Genomic DNA, 24,682 nt, shown 5'->3' on the forward strand with positions numbered 1-24,682 from the left:
GGCAATGAATGATTTTCAGCATGGGGACATTCAAAGATGAAAAGAGCACTTGGTCCATTCCTATTGATACCTTCTGAGATCTTATATGGCATAATATCCATTGGATCTCTCAAAGCTGGATAGATCAGACTTAAAGGGAAGCACAGGGCAGTAATTAGTGTAAGGAGTGAGAAGGTTTCACTTGAGAAATTAGTGGCTTTGTCAACTCTATTTTTCTTTCCGTAACTAGAATGTCAAAATCTAAGAGAGAGAACTTTTTTTTTTTCCTTTCAAAAAAATTTAGCAACCTTAGCCAGTGAGGGAAGGATTGTATTCTGGAGTATACTTCAAAACAGGGTTTGTGATATTCTTGTGTAAGATTGCCCCACCAGAAACTGTTGCAAGCCAGGATCATTGCTTACTGGTAAGGTCTTAGGAAACCATTATTGTTTCATAGATTTGTAAGGTTGGAAGAGTTCAGAAATTATCTTTCTAATCCAACCCCTACCTGAAGTATGAATCCCCTCTATAATATTCCTGATAAATAATTCCCCAGCCTCTGATGGAAATTACTGCCTGCTTCCCTCCTCCCACTTCCTCTCCTCAGTAGCAGGTTATTACATTATCTGTGCTACTATGAGCAAGGGAGAGTGGTCTCAAAGAGCACATATGAAGGCCAGGAATTGAATTGTATTGATAGTAAATGCTTAATAAGTGGTTATTTTAACTGAATTCAATTGAGTTGAACTGAACTGAATAAAATTGAATTGAGTTGAATAATTCAATGACCAAGAGTACTATCATTTTTTTCCAAAAATTAAGTCCCCACTCATTCAGGATTCTAAAGAGGTCATCTGAGTTCTGAATCAGACCTCTGGTTAGCAAATGTTAGTAAAAGTATATTTGCAGGGCAGCTAGGTGGCGCTGTGGACAGAATACCAGCCCTGAAATCAGGAGGACCTGAGTTCAAATCTAACCTCAGACGCTTAACACTTCCTAGCTGTGTGATCCTGGGCAAATCACTTAACTCCAATTGCCTCAGCCAAAAAAAAGTATATTTGCTACCTAGAGAATAGAGAGAGGAGCTCATAACAATAAATAACTATTCAATAGATTGTTAATTATTTTATTCCATTTTTATTTTCATGTTTACAGAACTTCTATGAAAGTAAGTGGGATCCTGTAGCTTCTCCCTCTTCCTTTCTCCAGAAAAATTTTTCCTTAATCCTCCAAGGAATGAATCCCAATTGACCTCTGAGCTAGACTTTCAGGCTTCACCCATCCAAAAAATAGAAAGATCAATATTAAACTTTAAGTCCTTTGTATTTGTCCCTGAAATATTTTTCCCCAAAGAATTTTCCCATGACAAAAGCAATTGACAGCCCTTGTCCCAAGTATTGCATTGCCTGGAAAGCTGACCATGTGAACAAACCAGGAATTAGTTATCTAGAATATAGAACAAAACTCCATTAACTCAACAGAATGTGTTCTGGTACATGAATAAAATGAAATCGCTTTCATTTGCTTTTTAAATAAGACATTTTGTTTAAAAAAAAAAAAAAAAAAAGGCATTTCTACAGGAACTCTGGTAAAGGGTCAGCTGCAATATTTTGTTTTCTAGGAACCTGAGGAGGTATACACACACATACACACACACACACACACACACACACACACACACACACGATCTCAAGTAAAAAGAGATATCTAAGGTTATGTATTTTGGTCAATTTTTGGTAGATATTCTGTAATGGGCCAGAACTCTGGAGAAATATACTTGAGGCAAGGATTCTTATAACAAGATGCTAACTCAATGAAATTGATAAAACAATGGTTATCTAATTTAACATGGTGATTAATAGTTCTCTAGTTCAGTATGATTGATTTAATCTTACAACAAATAATGGTTTCCTAGTAATATAATGATTGGCTTATACTCAGTCTAATGAATGGATTTAATTGTAATAGAGTATTTAAAAGGTCAGAGTCAGACCTAGAGGGGAGATTGAAGGGACTCAGGAGAAGACAGAAGACTGGAGGCTACCTAGCTGAAGCTCCCAAACTCAGAGAGACATTCCACCTTCATCAGCCTCGTGGTAGCTCTCCTGCTTCCCCCAACTGAGGCCAAGGCCTGTCTGAAGGCCCTCCAGAAAGCCAGCCAGGGCCCCACGCAAGGAGACAGACTGTGAAGGAAACAATAAAGAATTTGGACTCTATCCCTGGCTATTCTTGTAGTGATTACTCAGCTGAAACGAAGGTTGGTCCCAAGACCTCCAGAAAACTAACCAGAACATGAAAAGATTCCTTCCACAATATTCCCTCAAATTGACTTTCTGACTTATGCTGATATAATAGCTTTTATATTTTTAATATATTTAATAACATTTATGTAATAATTTTAGGTTTGCAAATTGCTTTAGAAATATTATCTTATTTGATCCTCACAACAACTCTGAGAAGTAAATATTATTTAGTCTAAAGTCGCACAGCTTGTAAATGTAAAGGTAGTTTGTAAAGGTAGAATCTGAACTTGTCTTTCTTTCTTTAGGTCCACTGTGCCATCCAGGTCCCTAGTGATATAGATCTCTAATAATGAAAGACTTGCAACTTTCTGGGGCAACTCACACCATTTTGGGCCCTTCTTCCTAGAGATTCTCCAAACAAGAAAATAAAAAAGGTATGGTGGTCAATAATGTCCTGAGCAGCACTCATCTCTTAGTCCCTCTTCCCTTTTCCCTTGTCTCAATTGTCAAGCATGCTTCTGCTAACATTCTCACCCCCAATACCTTGACTCAGCCACAACACAAATACACTCGACTATACCTTCATTACATGTAAATCCACTACCATGACACAGCAAGCCCCAGTGCCTAAAAGCGTTCCCACTTCCAGAAAAAAAAAAAAAAAAAAATAGACTCAATCTCTTGTTGAAACCAAGTTAACTTCTAATCATCCCCATGTTCTTTTTCACAGATGAAAAACATCTCTCTAATACTACATCCTGGAATTTTTTGAGGAAACAAGGCCACTAGCATATTTTGTCCTCTTCTATTTTTTGAAAATTAGGATAATATTTTCCCACTTCCAGTTTTTCAACATTTTCCCTCTATTCTCTTTTCTTTTCAGCAAGGAAATTAGAGGTAAGTGACTTAGCCAGGATCCCATAGCTCATAAGTGTTAAGTGAATAAGCCTGGATTTGAATTCAAGTCCTCCTGATTTCAGGGTTATTGTTTTGTCCACTGAGTCATCTAGCTGTCCCTCTAACCTCTATTTTCAATAATCACTGGCAGGCAGTTCTTTCAGAATCCTAAAATATATTAAGTTCATCTGAATCTGATGATTTCAAATTATTCAGAATGCCTAGATACTCTCTTCCTCCAATTATCTTTGGTTTAAACTCACTTTTAATCACTTTAAATTTATACTTCTCAATCCAAAAATCATTCTCCTTGGCAGAGTAAACACAAAAACTAAAATTGAGTAGTGCTTCCTTTTGGCCCATCTCATTATTATTATGTCATTACTCCACATACTGATCCTATCCCTTCTTTTAGCTTTCTCCTTTCCATTTCATAATTTAAATAAAGCTCTTTTTGTTGTGCAATATGTTGTAGTAGATAAAGAGTTGGCCTTGAGATCAGGGTGACTGGGTTCAAGTCGTGTCTTTGACACATTCTGTTGTTTTGACTCTTGGAAAATCACATCCTAGAGTCTTGGACAACCCTATGTTGCAGATAAAATGCCAAACTATATTGACAGAAGGAATTTCTCCATCTGGGACTGCCCTATTCCAATGAATTCATAGGTTCAGTCTAACATTTCTCATCAGTTTAAGCTCATTCAGAACTTATGTGCTGATGAAACAATTTCTACCAAGCTGTGCCCCCACTTTTGTATTCAAAATTAATCCTTCGGACTCAGAAGGCCCTGGTTTAAATCTCCGTTCTGTTTCTTACCTGTGTGATCTTTAATATATCTGTCTTATATTATTTAACTTCTCTTGGCCTCATATATAAAATGAGAGGTTTAATCACTGGTGTCAAACTCATTTAGAAACAGGAGCCTCAAAGAATTGGAAATTGAGGGGAAATTTAGGGAAATTGGAAGATGGTTAAGCAAGTTGTGGTATAAAATTATATTGAAATATTATTGTGCTGTGAGAACTAATGAGCAGGCAGATTTAAGAAAAACCTGGACTTACATGAACTGACACAAAGAAGTGAATATGATGAGGTTTAGGTTTGGGGGTTCCCTTTAGTAGGGAACCAAATGATGAGGTCTGGATTTAGGGAACCAAAATGAGATTACGGTTTCTGGTGGTCAGGGAGTTAAATGATAAAGTCTAGTGGCAGGTTTAGGGTTCAGGGGACCAAATGGAGAGGTTTGGCTCCCCTACACCTTCTTGAGATTCGGCGCAAGGATGAGGAGTTTTAGGGAACTCCCTTCTGGCGGGCACAGAGATTCTCTATAAAGGAATTTACAGACCCGAAAACCTAGATTGATAAAAGAGTTTATTATAGGAATTGGGAAGTAAATTGTGACAGAGAGGCATAAAATCTGGTTAGGGAAATAGGTGAGGATAAAGAGAAGGTGGCACTGGAAAAGAATATTATCCAGTAGGCAGAGGCTCCTTGACATAGCATGGCATAGCCTAGCATGGCATTGCAGGGCATGTTTGGAACCTTTGCAAAGAGAGGATTTTAGATCAGCTCTTTTATAATAGAAGCTTTGGCTACAAGCTGAAGGGAGCTAGTGGGTGGAGTCCTACAAGCTGGGTTTCAGCTTAGGCTGGAATTTGAATAGAATTCTGTGAGTTTCTGGACTGAACAGATCCCACCTAGATAACAGAATGAAACTGTCTTGTTTGCTTTCCCTCGGGTGGGGTCCCCCACTGAGACAGAGTTCAAGGAGATTTTCTCCTTTAAGGATTTTTAGAGTTTCTGGGCCCCTTCTTCAAGCAGAACCAGGAAAACATTGTGCACAATAACAGCAATACTGAATGATGATGATTTAGCTTTTCTCAGCAATGCATTGATCCAAGACAGTTCCATAGGACTCATGATGAAAAATGCTATCCAGTTTCAAAGAAAAAACTAATGGAATCAGAATACTATTTTTGATTTTTTGTATTTTTGTGGGTTTTTTTTTTTCCTTAGGTCTGTGTCTTCTTTCATGAAATGACTAATACAGTAATATGTTTTGCATGATGGAACTATATAACCTATTGTCAAATTGCTTACTGTCTCAGATAGGAGAAAGAGAAAATTTGGAACTCAAAAAAATTTTTAAATGAATGTTTAAAATTATCTTCACAAGGATTACACATATTTAACTTATATTGCTTGCTGTTTTAGAGAGGAGAAGGTAAGGAAGGGAGGCAGAAAGATTTAGAACACAAAAGTTTTCCAAAAATGAATGTTGAAAATTATCTTTACATGTATTTACAAAAATAAAATACTATTGAAAAATATCTTTTACATATAATTGGAGAAAATAAAACATTATTTAATAAATTAAATAAAATAAAAGATTAAAAATAAATGTTAGGGTAGAAAAAAGAAACAGGGACCTACTAAACCACATATAAAGATCTATCCGTGCCAATACATATTAACTTAGAAAGTCACATAATTTTAACATTATATTCTGCTGTATTTTTTTTTTTGTTAAATATTTCTCAATTATATTTGAATCTAGTTTCCAATGCATGCCAAAAAAACATTGCAGTTGTCTTACAACCTGCAGCCTCAATGGGTGATACTTCTGAACTAATTAATCTGTAAAGTCTCTTCCAGCTTTTAATCCTATGGATCCTCTTCCTGACTAGTCCACCACTTCTGCTTTGTATTCCCTGGGAAAATTGTAACACTGTGATATATGTTATATATATTCACTCTCCAGATGTTTCTGTAAATATGTGAGTACATGTTTTCCCAGACAGATATATGAAAGCATGGATGAAACTTCTTTGTCTCTGTTTCCTCACATACACACCCTATTCTGTCCTTCCCCACACCAAAGCCCTAATAAGTAATAGAGTTAATACTCTACAGATTCTCATTGAATCGAAGTGAATTGAATTTATTTCCTGAGGATTAAAAATCCCCTTTTCCCATCTTCTCCAATTTTTTCAAACAAAGGAGATGTTCAGCCAAAGGCTGACATATGTAGTTGATGATAACAAGATTCTTAGTTGTGGTGGAATTGAGCCATTCTGAAATACCATCCAATCCTTAGAAACTGCGATGTTAGATCCATCATCACACTCATGCTATCCACAGTTAATCATCAATATGTAAGAAAAGAAGCCACCCCCAAAGATTCTTACCACTTTACCCCAGCTACCCAGAAGGAGCCCAGAAGGACCTATGGAACATTCTAAACTCCAGTAGCTGGTACCCCCAACTCCACCACCATTATTTGTATGGTTATCACAATCCCATCAATCTCAACAAGCATTTCTTAAACACCAATTGCATATTGAGATTGTTTCAAGCACTGTAAAAAATACAAAGACTAAGAAATACATATTCATTGTTCTCAGAAAATTGAATTTAATGGGAGATTGGATAGGGAGGGAATTAGGAATGGGGAAGCATATAATAAACACTATAATAATAATAATAATTGTTAGCAATTGTATGACTAAGGTTTGCAAAGACCTTTATATATATTACCTTATTTGATCTTCACGACAATCCTAGGAAGTATTTCCTCACCATTTTACAGGTGCAGAAACTGAGGCAGGCAGAAGTAACTTGCCTAGGGTCACACTGTGAATTTCTGAGACAAGATTCAAACTTAGATCTTAGTGACTTCAAGTTCAATACTCTATCATTATGATGACTAGCATCCAAGTAACCATATACAGAAAACTAAAATTCATAAATGACTATATGTATAATATATAATATGATATATAATAATATACATCATATATAAGTATAATAATTAACATATAATATGTTACTATAATATAATACATAATAAGAGCACAAAAGTACTCCCCATCCTTGCAATTTTTTTCACCAAGTGCTTTGAAATCTGGGAGTGAATGATTGATAAGATTAAGGAAAGCTTTATGAAAGAAGAATTATTTGAGCAAGACATTAAGCTATGTATAACTGATAAAAATTGGGAGAAATACAAAATATTCTGGTATAACTAAGCTTCTAGCCATGCCTGGGGCCTTTTGCATGTTCTTATATTTGCAGAAGAAAGAGACAAAATCTTAAATCAGTGGAGAGAATGCTGACACTGCTCTGTGGACCTGTGTGAAGGGCAGAGTTGGTTCCAGATTGCTTTCAGGTAGAACTTCCCAGAAATTCTCACTTTCTTTGGAAAAAGACATATATAGAAAGAAAAAAAGGCTTTGGAGGTTATAGATAGGTGTAAGAGAAATAGGCTTCTTTATATGTCCCTAATTTTCAGCCTGCTTTCCAAAAGACTTTGAAAAGAGAATTTCCTCTTTGGTGAGACAATGTTCTCTCTTTCTCCCTGTCTGTTTGTCTGAATGTCTTTATCTCTCTGTGTCTGCCTCTCTCTCTGTCTGTCTTTCTCTGTGTGTCTATCTCTGTCTCTGTCTATCTTTACATAAGAGAATTAATATGTCAGTGTGTGAAAGATGGATTGGAAGAGATGAGAAAATGTTTCTTCTTGAATTTCAAGTAAAAGTACTTATTTACACAGAATAAAGTTATAACACTCAATATAACAAGAGGTAAACATATTTGAGGCATTTCAGAGAACCCAAGGAGCTACAAGTGTAAATGATTATCATTTAGCTTTATAGGCTTCTCTAATTTACCAATAATTAACAGAAATTGTTCTCTGTAATTTAACTTTAATAATGTATAAAAGGTAGATTAGAGGATATGATTAAATACTTCATTTCCTAGTGGGCAACTCTCTAGTAATGAGTCTTCAAATTTAATCTTGACCAACAGACATATAGTCTGTTATTAGGTCCCTTCTCAAACAGCCTGGACGTGCAAGCAGGACCCTACATTCCACTTGCATAGCTTTTGAGAACCTATGATCTTCTAAAATTCACAAGAAGACAATAAAAGGAGCCTTGGTGTATCCTTCTAAGATTAATATAATCCATCACCAATTTCACACAATTTTAGCGATTTCCTCTGAAAGATCTATCACTCTTTTCCTTCCCAACCTCTACTACTCCCCATACTTCTTCCCATCCCCACATCCCATATCTCTGCTCTTCTTTGCTCAAAGTCATGGAAATCTTGCTTAATTTGTTCATGAGGGAGTTAAAAGTCAGAGGGCATGTGAATCAAAAAAAAAAGATGAGGAAGCAAGTGAAACAGAAGGAAGAAAAACACAAGGGAACTTGGAAGAATTTTCAGGAACCTCTTTATTATCAGACTTCATCATGTCATTATTCAAATTTTTATGGCTTGAAGAGAGGCTTCATCTGAAGAAGTGAGAAAGGGATGGATAGGCAGATTCTCAATTCTTTCAGTGGTTATGATCTCTCTCATGGAGATGATCATGAGTAGCTTTTATCAGAGGGATCAACAAGTTCACGAACTCCCCAAAGTCGACTTGTTTGTCTTTATTTTTATCCACATTTTGGAAGGTGTTTGTGATAAATTCTGGATCATTTACTCTCTAAAAAAAAAAAAAATTATTGGAAAGCTTAATATATTTTCTCCAGGATTCTGCAAACATACTCTCCATCTTGGTGTCTTCCCTTCTCCATATACTGAGGTCTTAGATCCAATAATTAATTAATTAACTATGGGATACATTGTGGTGAGAAGAAAGGAAGAAAGAAAAGAAAGATGGAAGAAAGAAAGAAAGGAGGAAAGAAAGAAGGAAAGAAAGAAAGAAAGAAAGAAAGAAAGAAAGAAAGAAAGAAAGAAAGAAAGAAAGAAAGAAAGAAAGAAAGAAAGAAAGAAAGAAAGAAAGAAAGAAAGAAAGAAAGAAAGAAAGAAAGAAAGAAAGAAGGAAGGAAGGAAGGAAAGAAAGAAAGGAGGAAAGAAAGAAAGGAGGAAAGAAAGAAAGGAGGAAAGAAAGAAAGGAGGAAAGAAAGAAGGAAAGAAAGAAAGAAAGAAAGAAAGAAAGAAAGAAAGAAAGAAAGAAAGAAAGAAAGAAAGAAAGAAAGAAAGAAAGAAAGAAAGAAAGAAAGAAAGAAAGAAAGAAAGAAAGAAAGAAAGAAAGAAAGAAAGAAAGAAAGAAAGAAAGAAAGAAAGAAAGAAAGAAAGAAAGAAGAAAGAAAGAAAGAAAGAAAGGCCTTCCCATACCAGACCAAGCTTGTCATATTGACAGGAGGTCAATCACTGGATAGAGTTCAGGCACTAAAGTCAGTTTTCCCTTTATCCCTATCCCTAAAGAAGCAAATTTTATTTTCAGTCTTTCCACTTCATAAGCAATTGTTATTTAAGGAACTTTTTCTGTAGTTATAGAAGCATGTAGGGGATAAGAGAGCATAGACTAGCTTTTCTTTCTACTTCCCATTAGGTATTTCCAGATCTATTGGAAAAAAATCAGTAGACATTCTTTCCTTCAATTTAGTCTAACTAGCACAAAGTACTTCTATGTAAATAGATTTCTTTTGTTAAATCTGCTTCGATTCCCACCTTTCCACCCTACTAGGTCCAGAATCAGCCTTTAGTGAATTTGCCAGCATCATATCTGGCTTGGGACATAAGGACTAATACATAATACATAATAATACATAAAAGGATTAAGAGTAGCTAAGCCAAAATATCATCCAAGCATTGAGCTGATTCAGGATGCTAAAATATGGAGAAAGGGACCCCAGGACATGTCTAGATCCAACCCAAAAATGAATCTACTCACCCCAAGCCAGTTGGGAAATTGCTCCTTCACAAGCCTTTTGAACTCATTAAAGGAAAGTGTGTCAAAATCATCTGTCCTCACAGAGTACTGGTGGAATATATTAACTATCGTTTCACAAGCATTTTCCAGATCAGTCATCTTCACAAATCTTCTAAAAGCCTAAAAAGGGAGAAAAGACAGATTGACTGGTGCATTTGACAACCATTAAAGTCCCTTGCAGTTTTAATTCTATGATCAGGCAGACAGATAGACCACTGGACCTGATTCGACTTCAGACACTTAATAGCTGATCCTGAGCAGTCACTTTCTGCCTCAGTTTTCTCATCTATAAAATGAGAATAATCACAGGATCTTCCTCCCAAGGGTGTTGTGAGGATAAAATGAGACTGGCAATATTTGAAAATTGCTTTGCAACATTTAAAGTGAAATATAAATGTTATCTGTCAGTATAAATGCTAGTTATTACTAGTGTTAATTATTATCCTATGTTCTATGTTTCCTTTCCCCATTAAGTCTCCATTCCTCTACTCCTTAAATTTCTGTCTGTGTTGGAAGGACTATGCCTAAATAAGTTCCTGATTCTCTTCTTTTTTTTTTTTTTTTTTTCCCCCTGAGGCTGGAGTTAAGTGACTTGCCCAGGGTCACACAGCTAGGAAGTGTTAAGTATCTGAGACCAGATTTGAACTTGGGTCCTCCTGAATTCAGGGCTGGTGCTCTATCCACTGAGCCACCTAGATGCCCCCCCCCATTCTCTTCTTGTAGATTACCAGTCTCAGATTAGCTGTGCTGAAATTAAATTTGGAGGTTATTTCATCCCTCACCACCCTGTCCCATTCTGTGCACATATGCACATGTGCTTGCACGCGCGCGCACACACACACACACACACACACACACACACTGTCTCCTTCCACCTTCCAGCAGCTTTGAAAAAACATAGTTTTTTAAAAAATGAACCTGAGGAAAATGTCAGGAAAACAAATTTTCTGCTCTGAATGGGAATGTCAAATTGAGACCTGTTGAATACCTGAACTTAAAAAAGACCAAGACCTCCCACTGTTTCCAGGGCCATCTCCAATGATCAATATCTGGCCACTGGACCCAGATAGCTCTGGAGGGGAAATTTAGGCAGGTGACCTTGAACAGCCCTTCCTCACTTAAATTCTAATTATTTGCATATCATAGCATCATCTCCCTGATGTCATGGGCCTCTTTGAGAACAAAGAACAAACAAAAACAATACTATATTCCAAAGCCTAAAATCAATAATTTTTAGATAACCCATTTGTGCTATTATAATTGATATTGAGATCACTGCCATCTCTTTCTTCTCATCTTATTCAAGAAAATTCAGATTGAAATAGTCTGAGATAAATTGCTACCTTGCTGTTCTTTAATATTTAATATTCCTTGGACTTTGCACAGATGAGAAAAAAATAACTGTTTTTTTCTGTTGAATAAAAGTTATTAATATGTAAATTTGCCTTCTATTATATTTAATAGGAATATTAATATCATATTATAGAAATATTAGTGTTATTACTGTTTTTATCACTGCTGAGAAGCCTTCTTTATATCCTTATTTGTTAGGGTAGATAAGTTAGAGTCATTGAGAGAGATTATTTTCCCTTTGAGCTTATCCAGGAATGATCCTGGCAATTAAGTTTTTCAGTGGATAGAGCACCTGGTAGGAGTCAGGAACACTCATCTTCCTGAGTTCAAATCTGTCCTCAGACACTTACTAGCTTCGTGATCCTGGATATGTCACTTTACTCTGTTTACCTCAGGTTCCTCAAATTTAAAATGAGCTGGAGGAGGAAATTCCAAACCACCCCAGTATCTTTGCCAAGAAAACCCCACAAGAGATCTCAAAGAGGCAGAAACAACTGAACTACAACAGGAATGACTTTCTGGATGAACAAGATTCTCACCTTAGTCAAGCATAATGGCTCTGTAAACACCTGGCTAATTATCTCATTGGGTTAGTCCTTCCTTTTTTTGAGATCCTGAAATTGTCAGAGTTAAAGAATCTTAAAGAACATTTAGGACCATTCCAGCTCACTTAAAACTACTGTGACACAAAGAGTTAAACCAACTTAGACTTGGAAGTCAGGTTTCATAACTCCACATGTGTCCAAATGAATACTAAAATGGGTCAAAATTTCAGTCTCCTGAACAAAGTCAAACCTATGGATTTATGTGAATCCATTGACCTATGGTCCTTTAAAGCTTACTATTTGAAAACCTTAGAAATTCCATATTGTAGGTTCAAGTTAAGGAGACTTACCTATAGAAAGGCAGATGAATGGGACTGCAAAGAAAATCAGGAATCAGTGAGAAGCCCAGGACCCAGGTAACTTTTATAGAGATAAATACTTGGCGCCTACCACTTCTCATTAGGAAATTCTCTATGATTCATTTTGATGCAATTTCCAGACAATGTTTAATTACTCAAGAGTTTCCTGGACTCATCTTCTGTTTTTTATTTTGTGAACTTTTGCTTTTTTTTTTCTCTGACCACTAATTGAATGTTAACATACAGAAGGCTAAGACCAAGAAACCTTTCTCTTTCCTGTTTCCCCTCCTCCAAACCGCCTAAGCACATTGAGGAACCTTCCCATGCCACAAAGCAGAGGGTCTAATTGATCAATGATGGACAGAATCAGCTACATCCAGAGAAGGAACACTGGGAAATGAGTATAAACTGTTAGCATTATTTTTGTTTTTCTCCCCAGGTTATTTTTACCTTCTGAATCCAATTCTTCCTTTGCAACAACAACAACAACAACAACAAAATTCGGTTCTGCACATATATATTGGATCTAGGATATACTATAAGTTATTTAATATGTATGGGAATGCCTGCCATCTAGGGGAGGGGGTGAAGGGAAGGAGGGGAAAAATTCGGAACAGAAGGAGTACAAGGGATAATGTTGTAAAAAAATTACCTATACATATGTACTGTCAAAAAAAAGTTATAATTATAAAATTAGTTTAAAAAAAAAAAAAAAAGCAGAGGGTCAGCTCTTAGCTGCACCACCAACCATGACCTCACTATCCCTCCCCTCAGCTCCTCTGTGACAGTGTCCAGACCCAAAACAGATTTACAATTATTTATGCTAACTAGTGTGACAGAAATATAAGCAGATTTATACCCTCAAGACTTGCAATCAGACTTTATTAATCAGATGTGTGTAAACATTTCTTTATATTATGTATTAAACAATATGAACATCAATTCCACTAGGAATAAGCTACTAACCCAGTTTACTAGCATCTCTCCAATAAGTACGTCTCAACTGGTACTCAGAGATTAGGCTTCCCCTCCACCCAGTCAGAGATCATGTGTTTGGCCCACTACCACAAGTTGGCAAATCTCTGTGAGTCAATTAGCACAGCTCTCAATCAGACATGTAGGATATTTGAGTCTCAGTGAGGAAGACCACAGGAGCCAGCTTCAACTACTATCTAAGATCAGGCTGAACTGAGCATCTCCAGTGGGTGTTCCCTAGTTCTGATTATAATGATTAGTCCATTACACCCTAATTCTAATTGGTGATTGATTACCTAAGTTGATAATGAAAGGCAACTATGAGATAAAGGTAACTCATTAAAAGTTGTTTACCAGATTTGAAGAACATATTTCATTAGCAATTGTTTGCCAAATTAGGAAACATACCTGCACTACTAAATATGGGGAATAAATGTCATTAGAAGTTTACCACATTTGGGGATCATGGACTTCCAGGAGCAAAGATGGCAGAGTAAGTAGGAAATTCCCTGAACTCTCAAAATTCACCTCTAAACAACTATCAAGTAGAACCTAAAAATGAATTCTGGAATGGCAGATCCAACAAAAAGACAAGGTAAAACAATTTCTCAGCCCAAAACAACTTGGAAGATCATCAGGAAAGGTCTGTCTCAGGTAAAAGGGGAATGGACTCCAGGGAAGGCAGTGCCCTGGCAAGACAGCAGTAGGCCTTGCCTCAGCAAACTGGAAGGAGACCTGATCCTAGCTCAGGTAAGTGACCAAGATCTCAAAATATAGAACTAGTATGTTCCTTCCCTATCCCTATCCTCAGAGCCCAATGTAGATCCAATCCCCCATGAGTCCAATACACCACAAGGCAAGCACCTGGGTCCTTGTGACCCTAGCACAGTACAAGGCCCATCCTGGGTCCCAGTGTATCACTAAGCAAGTGTTCAGGCTCCCCACAGGCCCTGATGCATCACCAGGTCTCCTGTAGTCCTATTGTAATACCAAACTGACTAAGGGCTTCTCCCATGGGCTCCAGAGAAACAGCAAACCAGTGACCAGGCTTCCACAGCCTCAGTGCCTGCAGCCCCTGGAACAAGAGTCTTGGGACCATACCCCTTTCACTTCAAGAGCAGAGCTCAACTTTAAAAGTAATGAAATAAGCTAGAAAAGATAAACTGGGGGCAGCAAGGTGGTGCAGTGAACAGAGCACCAGCCCTAAAGTCAGGAGGATCTGAGTTCAAACCTGATCTCAGAACTTAACACTTAACACTTCCTAGCTCTGTGACCCTGGGTAAGTCACTTAACTTCAATTGCCTTAGCAAAAGAAAAAAAGAAAAGATGAGCCACAAAATAAAAAAGAATGCAAACCTCACCTTTAAAGAAGAAAACTTAAAAGTGAATGATGCAAAAGAATCATTAAAAAATAATCAACAGCTTGGTAAAGGAAGCACACAAAAAATAATAAAATGTGTGCAAAAATCTACTAAACAAAACAACTTAAAAAGTAAAATCAACTAAATGGGAAATGAGGTAAAAGAGCTGACTAAAAAAAAAATGACTTCTTAAAAATTAGAATTAGATAAGCAGAACCCAATGGCTCCATGAAACATTAAGAATCAATTAAACAAAATCAAAAGTAGAAAAAAAAATAATAGAAGAAAATGGGAACTGCTTCATTGGAAAGACAATTAACCTAGAATACAATCTCATGAGAGATAATTTTTAAATTATTAGCCTACTGGAAAGCCATGATTAAAAAAAAAAAAAATTGAACCTGGACATCACACTTCAAGAAACATGAAAGAAGAGAATATCCTAGATATTCTTTGGTATCCTAGAATCAGAAGGTTAAATAGACATTGAAAAACTCTATGGATCACTTCCTGAATGAGATCCCAAAATGAAAAATCCCAGGGACATTATAGTCAAATTCCAGAACTCAAGATCAAGGAGAAAAATTACAAACAGCCACAGTGAGGATTACTCAGCATTTAGCAGCTTTTGAATTAAAGGATCGAAGAATACAGAATATGATATTCTGAAAAGCAAAAGATCTAGAATCAGCAAAATTAAGCATAATTCTTCAAAGATAAAAATAACTATTCAATGAAATAGAGAGCTTTCAAGCTTTCCTGATGAAAAGACCAGAACTGAACAAAAATTTTGATTTTCAAATGTAAGATTCAAAAGAAGCATAAAAAGGTAAAAAAAAAAAAAAAAAAAAAACTTAAATGATTCATCAAGGCTAAACTATTTGCATCCCCACATGGGAAAGTGGCATTTATAATTCTCAATAATTATCACTATTTTTAGGGCAGTTAGAAGGAATATACATAGAAAGAAGGTGCAGATATAAAATAACTGTAAAGGAATAGCAACAAAGGGGGAAGATTAAATAGCAATCATGATATTGGACAAAATAATAGGAAAAATAGATCTAATTAAAAGTGATAAAGAAGCAAATTATATATTGATAAAAGGTACCATAGACAACAAAATAATATCTAATTATATGTTTAATGCTAAACATATATACACCAAATAGTACACATAGCATCCAAATTATTTTAGTAGTATTTTATTTTTTCCAAATACATGCAAAGATAGTTTTCAACATTCACCTTTGCAAAACCTTATCTTCCAAAATTTTCTCCCTCTCCTCCTCTCCCTCCTTATCCAAACAATCTAATATAGATTAAGCAAGTGCAATTCTTCTAAGCATATTTCCATATTCATCATGTTATGCAAAAAAGTCAGAGCAAAAGGGAAAAAACAAAGCAAACAAACAACAACAAAAAGGTGAAAATACTATGTTTTGATCCACATTCAGTCTCCATAGTTCTCTCTGGATGTGGATGGCACTTTCCATCACAAGTCTATTAGAATTGCCTTGAATCATTTCATTTTTGAAAAGAGCCAAGTCCATCACAGTGGATCATCACATAATTATGTAACTGTGTACAATGTTCTATTGGTTCTGCTCACTTTACTCAGCATCAATTCTTAAAAGTCTTTCCAGACTTTTCTAAAATCAGTCTGCTCATCATTTCTTACAGAACAATAATAGGAGATAAGAAAAGGACATTCCTAGTTGCAACTCTACAAAAAAAAAAAAAAAAAAAAAAAAAAAAAAAAAAAAAAAAAAAAAAAAAAAGAACACAAAACAAAACTAAACTAAACTAAGGAGAGGGAAAGACAGAACTAGTCCATAATTTCTTGACTTAAACTCACGCAATAACTCACCTTATGATAAACTTAACTCAAATTCATATCCTTTTACTTGATTTATTTGGTTTGTAGCTAATAATGGTCTCTGACTGATGATTCTGGGTACTTCCTGAGAGCTAGCTGACTCCTTTCTGAACACAACTTCACAATATACAGACTCATCTCTTGTTTCTGACCCTTTCCTTGGGATAATGCATTTAAGTTTACTCATGTGTAGAAATAGACTGGTTGTGTATTGAAAGTTTCACCCATTGTTCACAGCACTAAACCCCATTAAATCTCCACCTATATCATCAAAAATGTATAGCTTGTACCTTGACACCAGCCTCATTCCTTATTCTACCTAATGAAACAGGAACTAGAGAGGGCATAGAGTTCCTAATTATGACCCACATTTTCTAGATGAGTGTTCACATTAAGGAAATCAAGACTGTGAGGATATCACCAACTGCAGACACAGCTTTGAATAATGTGCTGTGCACTCTCCCATTTGGAGACTGTCTACAAGAAACAAGTAAAAGCAAAGTGAGTCAGAACCTCTGGATTGGTGTAGGATACTAGCCAATTTTTATAAACTTGTTGAATTTTCAATGTGAGCATTTATATCTCAAAAGTCAGCAGTCCCTACAAATCAGTTTTCTTTATTGTTTTCTTGATTGTAAAGACTAAGAAAGTGTTAATAATGCAGATTAAACTTAAAAGTATGTACATTTTTTTGAGAGCTTAGTTGTTAAACATTTCCCATACATTCCTTTAGTGTTCCATAAACATTGCTTGAGCTCAGAAGTCCTATAGAAAGGCTCAGGGAATTAAGCCATAACCAGACTGGAGGCCTGGTAACTGAAATAATAAATTTTTATTTTTATTTATTTATTTTAATAAAAATTATTAATAGTAATAATAACAATAACCAGCATTATACAGTACTCTAAGGTTTGCAAATTACTTGACATTTGAGCTTAACAACATCCCTAATTAAAAGAATGGTTTTCTTTCAATTCAATTGAACAAATGTCAATTTGTTATTCTTTTGAGTAGGGCATGGGAAAGATATAAAGCTGAGATTAATAGGGTCACTGCCCTCATAAAGTTTATAAATTACAAATTTATAAAAAGTTTATAAATGATTAAGGAGTTAGAATATCTAACAAAGGTAACTACAATGTACAAATACAGAACAAGATGCTATGTAAGTTTGGAGGGAAGGTAGGCTGATTACTGGAAGAAGGATCAAGGAAAGTATCATAGATAGAGTGGGTGGTATTTCATTTGGTCTTTAAAGTATGACTAGAATTTCAAGAGGTAAAGAGGGAGAGGGGGAACATATAAGTAGAGGTAATAATGTTAGCCACTGGCTCATCAGGGAAAAAAAAAAAAAAAAGATGCTTGGGACTCATATGAATCAGGTTTAGTGCAAAGGGAATCTGAACTAAAAGAGAAAGGAGTTAGCTTTTTTCTAGAATTCTTTGACTCCTTACTAACCCCCTCCTATCTACTCCTCCCAAAAAAGTTCCAATGACTAGAATATCATAAGCCCAATCAGATCTGCTGATCATGCATGTTTTTTAACAAGGGTCCAGATCATCAAAAGGGGCTGGGGCATATGCTCAGCATCATCATCCATGTTATACTAGCAAGGATATAGTGGCAGGAAAACCCAATTTGGCTGGAGCTAGAAAGTGAGGAAGGGAATCCCTGAAGATGGGATGAGTAGTAGAGACAGAATGGTGAGATGGAAAGAAGTTTGAATTTGAATTTATATGTGATTTAGACACAAGTTATATTTGGGCAAGGTATTTTCTCTTTTCTTTTTTTTACCTTTCAAATGAAATTTTTCATTTTAGCAGCAAAATAAATAAATAAATAGATATGTATGCCACAAAGAATGCTTCATAAAACTATTAAGCAAAAATGAAACAACAAAAATGTAAAATTGAAAGAGCTAATATATTCACTAGGGTGTATTTATTATTTATTGAAAGAGAGGCTATCTTAACTTTAACAAGTAAGCATACAATTTACTGAATATAACCTATTTTCTAACCTTTTAAAATTTTGTTTATTCATATTTTTCTCTAGTTACATTCAAAGCAATATTTTACATTTGCTTTTATAATTTTTGAGTTCTAGTTTTTCTCCCTTATCCCCACCTACAATTAAGAAACCACTTGTGAAGTTATGCAAAACATATCCATAAAAGTCATGTTGTGAAAAAAAAATTACTTACATTTCCTACCATAATGAAAATAAAAACCCTGAAGAAAAATTAAGTTTGAGAGAGAGAGAGAGAGAGAGAGAGAGAGAGAGAGAGAGAGAGAGAGAGAGAGAGAGAGAGAGAGAATGTTTCAATCTGTATTCAGACACAATCAGTTCTTTCTCTGGGTATGGAAAGAATTTTTTATCATAAGTCCTTCAAAGTAATTGTGGTAGATGATTATACTACTGAGAATAGCAAAATCATTCACAGCTGGTCATCCTAGAACATTGCTATTACTTTGTATACAGCATATTTCACTTTGCTTAAATTCATGATGGCCTTTCCAGATTTGTTTTTTTTTTTCCCCTGAGAGCATCCTGCTCATCATTTCCTATAGAATAATAATATTTCATCATAAATACATACAACAGTTTATTGAGCCATTTCCCAATTGATGGACATCCCCTCAGTTTCCAATTTTTTTTGCCCTGAAAAAAGAGTTGCTAGGCATAATTTTTTGGTACATATAGGTCATTTTCCATTTCTTTTAATCTATTTTGGTATTCATGCCAAGTAGGTCAAAGGATATGCATGAATTTATACCCTTTTGGGCACAGATCATATCTTTTGTCTATTTATCGATATTGGGGCATGGCACTTGTATTTTATAAATTTGACTCAGTTACCTCTATGTTTGAGAAATGAAGCAAGTTTCCAGAGAAACTTTGACAATTACTATCGCTAACTATTTCTTCCATTTATTTCCTAACCTTTTAATGTGTCTTTATTATTTACTCGTGTGTAAAATAGGGATAATACCATTGTGAGGAAAGTGTTTTGGCGATCTTTAGTTGCTAAGACCTGAAGTATAAAATAAATGGAGAGCAGCAATGTAAGATAACGCTAGAAAAATAAAATGGCATCATATTGGGGAGTCCTGGAATATCAAGATATTGTCTATCAAATAGACAATTAGGGAATCGATAAAAACTTATGAGCAAAAAAGTGATGTGACCATATCTATGTTTAATAATGACTAGACAGACTGTAGCATGAAGAATAGATTAGAGAAATATATCAACAAATATTCAAATAAGTATTCGGTGTACAATGACAAAAATGAAAAGGGGAAAAGGCTGATTTGGATGTTTTTTCAATGGTACATGTAGGTGATAATGACAACCTGTACTATTATAATAAGAATAAGGAGGAAGGAGCTGATGTAAGACATGTTAAAGGGATCAAATCAACAGTATCTGATTATTGATTATTTGTGAAAACTAAGAGAAAAAAGTCAAAGATAAGATCAAAAATTTAATTCAATCAATTGGATGGTCCCAATGATGCCACAACAAAAATTAAAGAAATGAAGGAGAGGGAGAGCAAGTCTTAAAGAAAAGATAATCTCAGCTTGGATTGAATTAGAGTTCTCCCACTATGGAACATTTAGATATGTCCCTTCCAGCTTTAAATTATTAAGTTTTCTGAACTTGTAAGCCTCATGTGGATGAACATAAAATTACAGAAAATCTAAAGGAAGCCACGTGCAGCAAATAGCGTGAACTTTGGAACTTTGGAACCATATTATGCCATGCTTTGTGCTGATTCAGGGGCCCAGTCTTTGCTTCCTTTCTGAACTCTCTTCTAACCCTGTTCTTAAGTCAGTGATCATCCCTGCTTCTATCCCCCTCAGTTCAGCCTCTTGCACCCCAAACAACTAATTCTAGTTCCACTTACCCAAATCAATGTTTCAGGTTACCAGGAAGGTAACTCCCAAGGAAAGCTTCTCCATCTCAGTCTATTGGGCAAGGCTATTAGTACAGATTTAGCCATTGCATTGAATTTCCTGGTGAAATGGTCATTTCCCAACTTCTCATTTTCTTCTTCCTTTTTTCAGCCTAGGGAAGCAGGAAAGCAAAAATCTCTTCTTTCTCTGCTAGGAATCTCTCTATCTAGATATCTCTATTCCATTCAATTCTATATTCCAGAACCTTGCCAAGAATTAAAGTCAAGCACATTGGAGCATTATTCGAAAATTTTACTACCTTCTTCCTCTAAGGGAAAATGACAAAAACATTTGCATAACCCTAGTCCAACTATGTTTTCCATAAATTCTCTTTTTTTTCCCCATCAATTCTCAAAGATCACTGAGAGTGACTAATATCTCACCAATCATATCTGGTAATACTTTCAGAATTCTGAAATGTAATTTATCTTATCCCAGATGTTGGAATTTTTTGATAACAGCTAAGAACCTACTTACTTATCATCTCTTCACTTACCATGACTTTCAACATCCTACACATTGTTTGTATACTGTTCTTTACAATCTAAATAGCTTTCTCCTTGGTAGAAAAAAAGAGAAATAAATGATTCTGTTTCTTCTCCATCAGCCATTATCATTAATATATTGATACCAAGAAGAGAGCCTGTTCAACAGGATCTTGCCTTAAGAATTAATAGGTAAAGCAATGAATGGAGTGCTAAGCCAAGAGTCAAGAAGACCTGAGTTCAATTTTCCTCACAACAAATTGATGAAGTTGATGAAAAAATTATCAACTCTATTTTGCAAGGTAGCAAACAGGCACAGAGGGATTCTTTCATTTGTCCAGGATAAGTATCAGAGTTGGGAATCAAAATCTCTTGAATATAAACCCATTGAAAGACAATCTAATATCTTGGGTTTGTCTTTTTTTGTTTTGTTTTGTTTTGTTTTTCTGAGGCTGGGGTTAAGTGACTTGCCCAAGGTCACACAGCTAGGAAGTGTTAAGTGTCTGAGACCACATTTGAACTCCGGTCCTCCTGAATTCAGGGCTGATGCTCTACCACCTAGCTGCCCCGGGTTTGTTTGTTGTTTTTTTTTTTTTTTTAACAAATTATTCTTGCTAATTAAATGCTAGCTCAGTTGTTTCTATTCTGTTAAATCACCCTCCAAATTTTATTGCCCTGGTACAAAACCCTAATTACATTGTCCTAGTTATGACTTTGCACACAAAGGCAGAGTGATATAGTAGAACAGTAGGCTGGGAGTCAGGGGATTTTAGTTCTGGTTCTGGTTCTTCCAGTGGTTTTCTTTGCAACTTAGAGCAAGCCATTTCCTTTCTCTAGGTCTTAGTTTTTTACTCTGTAACACAAGAATATATGGAAGTCAAATTAAAGATATCAAGGACATCTTCAATTCTAATTTCTAAGACCAAGTCAAGCATTCACCACTCTAATGGATAGAGTTGAGCTTTGTCCATAAAGCAAACATTAGATAAGCTAAAATTTCTTTCATAAAAGCTCTCCTTGCACAAAATATTTGAAGGACTTCTCTCTGGGAATTAACTTAAGCTCTATAATATATTGTTTCTGCTGTTCTTGCTGAAAACTCATCTTCTGAGTGAATTTTATTTTTTAAAAACCATAAAAAGTCATTTAGATTCAAATTTCAAAAATAAACTGAGTGATGAAGTTAAAAAGGCATGACAATAAAACAATTTAATTCAAGCTTTCTTTAGTGGATCAGTCATTTTAGCTCTTTGGGCCTTAGTTTCCTCATCTATCCAATCTGGGGATAGGTCTATTTTAGTTCTAAATCTTATCTTATTAGGGACTTGACTTGGAAGAAATGTGTGAGACCTACCAAGAGTTATTTGGATGTATTAGCAGGGTTGAGTTTGATTCAACTTGGACCAGCTCATGAGAGCTGATTGTTTAATTTTCAGTGTGATGATTTATACCTTAAAAATCAACAAACAGTGCAGATCAGGGCTTGATTTATTGTACTATTGATTTATTAGACTTAATAAAGTTATAAAGAAACTTAATATAGATTAAACTTTTTTAACTTGTTGTGCAAACATTTTTGAGAGCTGGTTGTTAAACATTTATCAGCACACATCTAGAAGGATAAGATCTGTTGAATAAAAAAATAAAATCAGGTTATTATTTATTTTCTAGTCAAAATGAGCACAAATTTTATCCAGCTTTAAAAGTGATTCCTACTGGTATACTTACTTCTGCCCCATCTGAGCGCAGTTTAATTCATCAAAGACTTTTTGCAGGGCTCCTCAAGCTGTACCTCTCAATCTAAGGTGTCTTTGCCCTCTATCGGTTGTCAACAAAGTCTGTTCTCATTTGAATCCAAACTATTTCTATCTCAGGATCTGAAGTGTTGCTGGTTCAAGTTTAGTTCCTGATTCAAGCCCAAACTCCTGCAAAATTTTTCTTCTTACTAAAATAATTCATCTCTTAAATTTGTAATAAATATAAACAAAATTCACAAATGGATTATAATAACTATTAATAAAATTAATAAATAAAAAATATATATATTGTTTCCTCCCTCTAGTCCAAACAAAGGCCTAAATTAATTGATCAATATGTTCTTTGAAGTAAATTCTTGTAATAGTGATTCTGTCAGCCAAAGTTATCTAATCTCATTTTTTGGAGAAATAATCTCCCCAAATAAGGAGTATGATGTGTTACAAAAAATAACATATGCATGCAGAAAGCATAAATAATAGCTAACATTTATAGGAAAGGTTAAATACAAATTCCTAAGTTATTCACTCAACATCTCCCCTGTCAGCCCTCATGATCTGGTAGAGCAGCACAACCTAACCAAGAATCTTGTGCTATGGGATCCACATAGCAATTTCCTTGTTGTTGTTGCAGTTTTCAGCTACAAGTCCCCACCCTCACCTCACCAATCTATGTCAAAATGCAAGAGAACACAATTTTGCTTCTACTCCCCCACCCCAATACAGAGGAGATAGAGATATAGGAAAATAGAAACACATTCTGCCCAGGACTTTAGTGCACTGCTATTATAGTTACAATATATATTCTTAGCCAGAGAAACTTTTTTTTAAATGGAAGAAACTAGGACAAAGCACCAGTATTATGTTGGTCTCTACCAGACCTCAAGGAAAAGAGACTGAAATTTAGCTGAGTCAGTTCTATCCCCCCTGAAATCACTTACAGCAGGTATTAAGGCTAGCAAAAATTGAATTCCTCAGATCTGGAAGAAGCTTAGAAGTCTTTGAGGTCTAGCTCTTGGGGGATCTGCCATCAAAGTGGAAGAAGACAGAAAGTAAACAGTAAGGGAATATAAGATGAAAAAAATTAATGAAATTACCAAGTATCTTAGGAGGAAGAAAACGTAATTGAAATTATTGATCACAAGCAGATAAACTGAAATAAAAACATTAGTAAAAGTAAAAGAGAAGACAGCAGAAAATAGACATCTTAATAATTCCAAATATCTCTGAATAAATATTGTAAAATAGGAAATTGAACCAATATTTGAAGAGGCAATGGATTCCCAAAAGAATATAGCACTATGACAAAATGTTTCTGAATGGTTCAAGGGAGAAATACAGATTTATGACCTGCACAGCTGAAAGAATTAGCAGAATGGAAAGTTTGAACACATGGTAGTAAGTTTCTCCATAAAAGCAAAAGAGAACAGCAGATTGGGAATACAAATATATTGAAAAGTGAAGTAAGAATCTGGAAGAAGGGAAGCAAAAAAGCAATAATATTAAAGGAACACATGAACTCTACACAGGAGAAACACATTAATCTCAAAGATAGGCTGTATAGAGAAAATATTAGGATCAGGTATCCCCAAAAAAATGACAAGTGAAAAAACAACAGCAACAACTGAATACTACAATGCAATAATAATAATTCAAGAAAATAGTCCAGAATTTCTAAATATCAGAAAAGCACTAATCAAAAGAATCCATAGACCACCTAGACACACACACACACACACACACACACACACACACACACACACACACCCTATAATGCAAATCCCAAGAAACATAGTAGTTAAATTGAATTCCTAAATTCTTCAAGTGACCAGGAGACATTCAAAAATATAAAAAAGGAAATTTGGATAATACAAGATTATTCTGCACTTACCAGAAACCATATAAAAAGGAAATGGGAAAATTTGCACTGTATAGCCCTTTGGGTACAATTCTAACTTGTTTTTCAGAAGGATTAGGACCAGTTCACAATTCCACCAACAGTTCATTAATGTATCTATTTTCCCTCATCCCTTTCCAGCATTTATCATTTCTGATAGGCATGTTTTAATTTGCATTTCTCTAATCAATAGTGATTTAGAGCATAGTTCTGGCTTCTTCATTTGAAAACTGCCTATTCATGTCCTTTTACCATTTATGATCAAACATTT

General features: G+C 35.2%; 1 protein-coding gene across 1 annotated transcript; it reads right to left on the reverse strand.

The window, feature by feature from the left end:
• Positions 1 to 8,336: 8,336 nt before the first annotated feature.
• LOC141539382 (protein S100-A12-like) lies at positions 8,337 to 12,199 on the reverse strand. The gene is made up of 3 exons (XM_074262100.1): positions 12,093 to 12,199; positions 9,806 to 9,964; positions 8,337 to 8,611 (listed from the first exon to the last, which is right to left on the reverse strand). Exons 2-3 carry the CDS (start codon positions 9,941 to 9,943, stop codon positions 8,459 to 8,461), a joined length of 291 nt encoding a protein of 96 aa, XP_074118201.1. The 5' UTR covers positions 9,944 to 9,964; positions 12,093 to 12,199; the 3' UTR covers positions 8,337 to 8,458.
• Between the last annotated feature and the right edge of the window lie 12,483 nt (positions 12,200 to 24,682).

This window comes from Sminthopsis crassicaudata, chromosome 4 (genome assembly GCF_048593235.1).
Source record: "Sminthopsis crassicaudata isolate SCR6 chromosome 4, ASM4859323v1, whole genome shotgun sequence".
Classification (NCBI taxonomy): domain Eukaryota; kingdom Metazoa; phylum Chordata; class Mammalia; order Dasyuromorphia; family Dasyuridae; genus Sminthopsis; species Sminthopsis crassicaudata.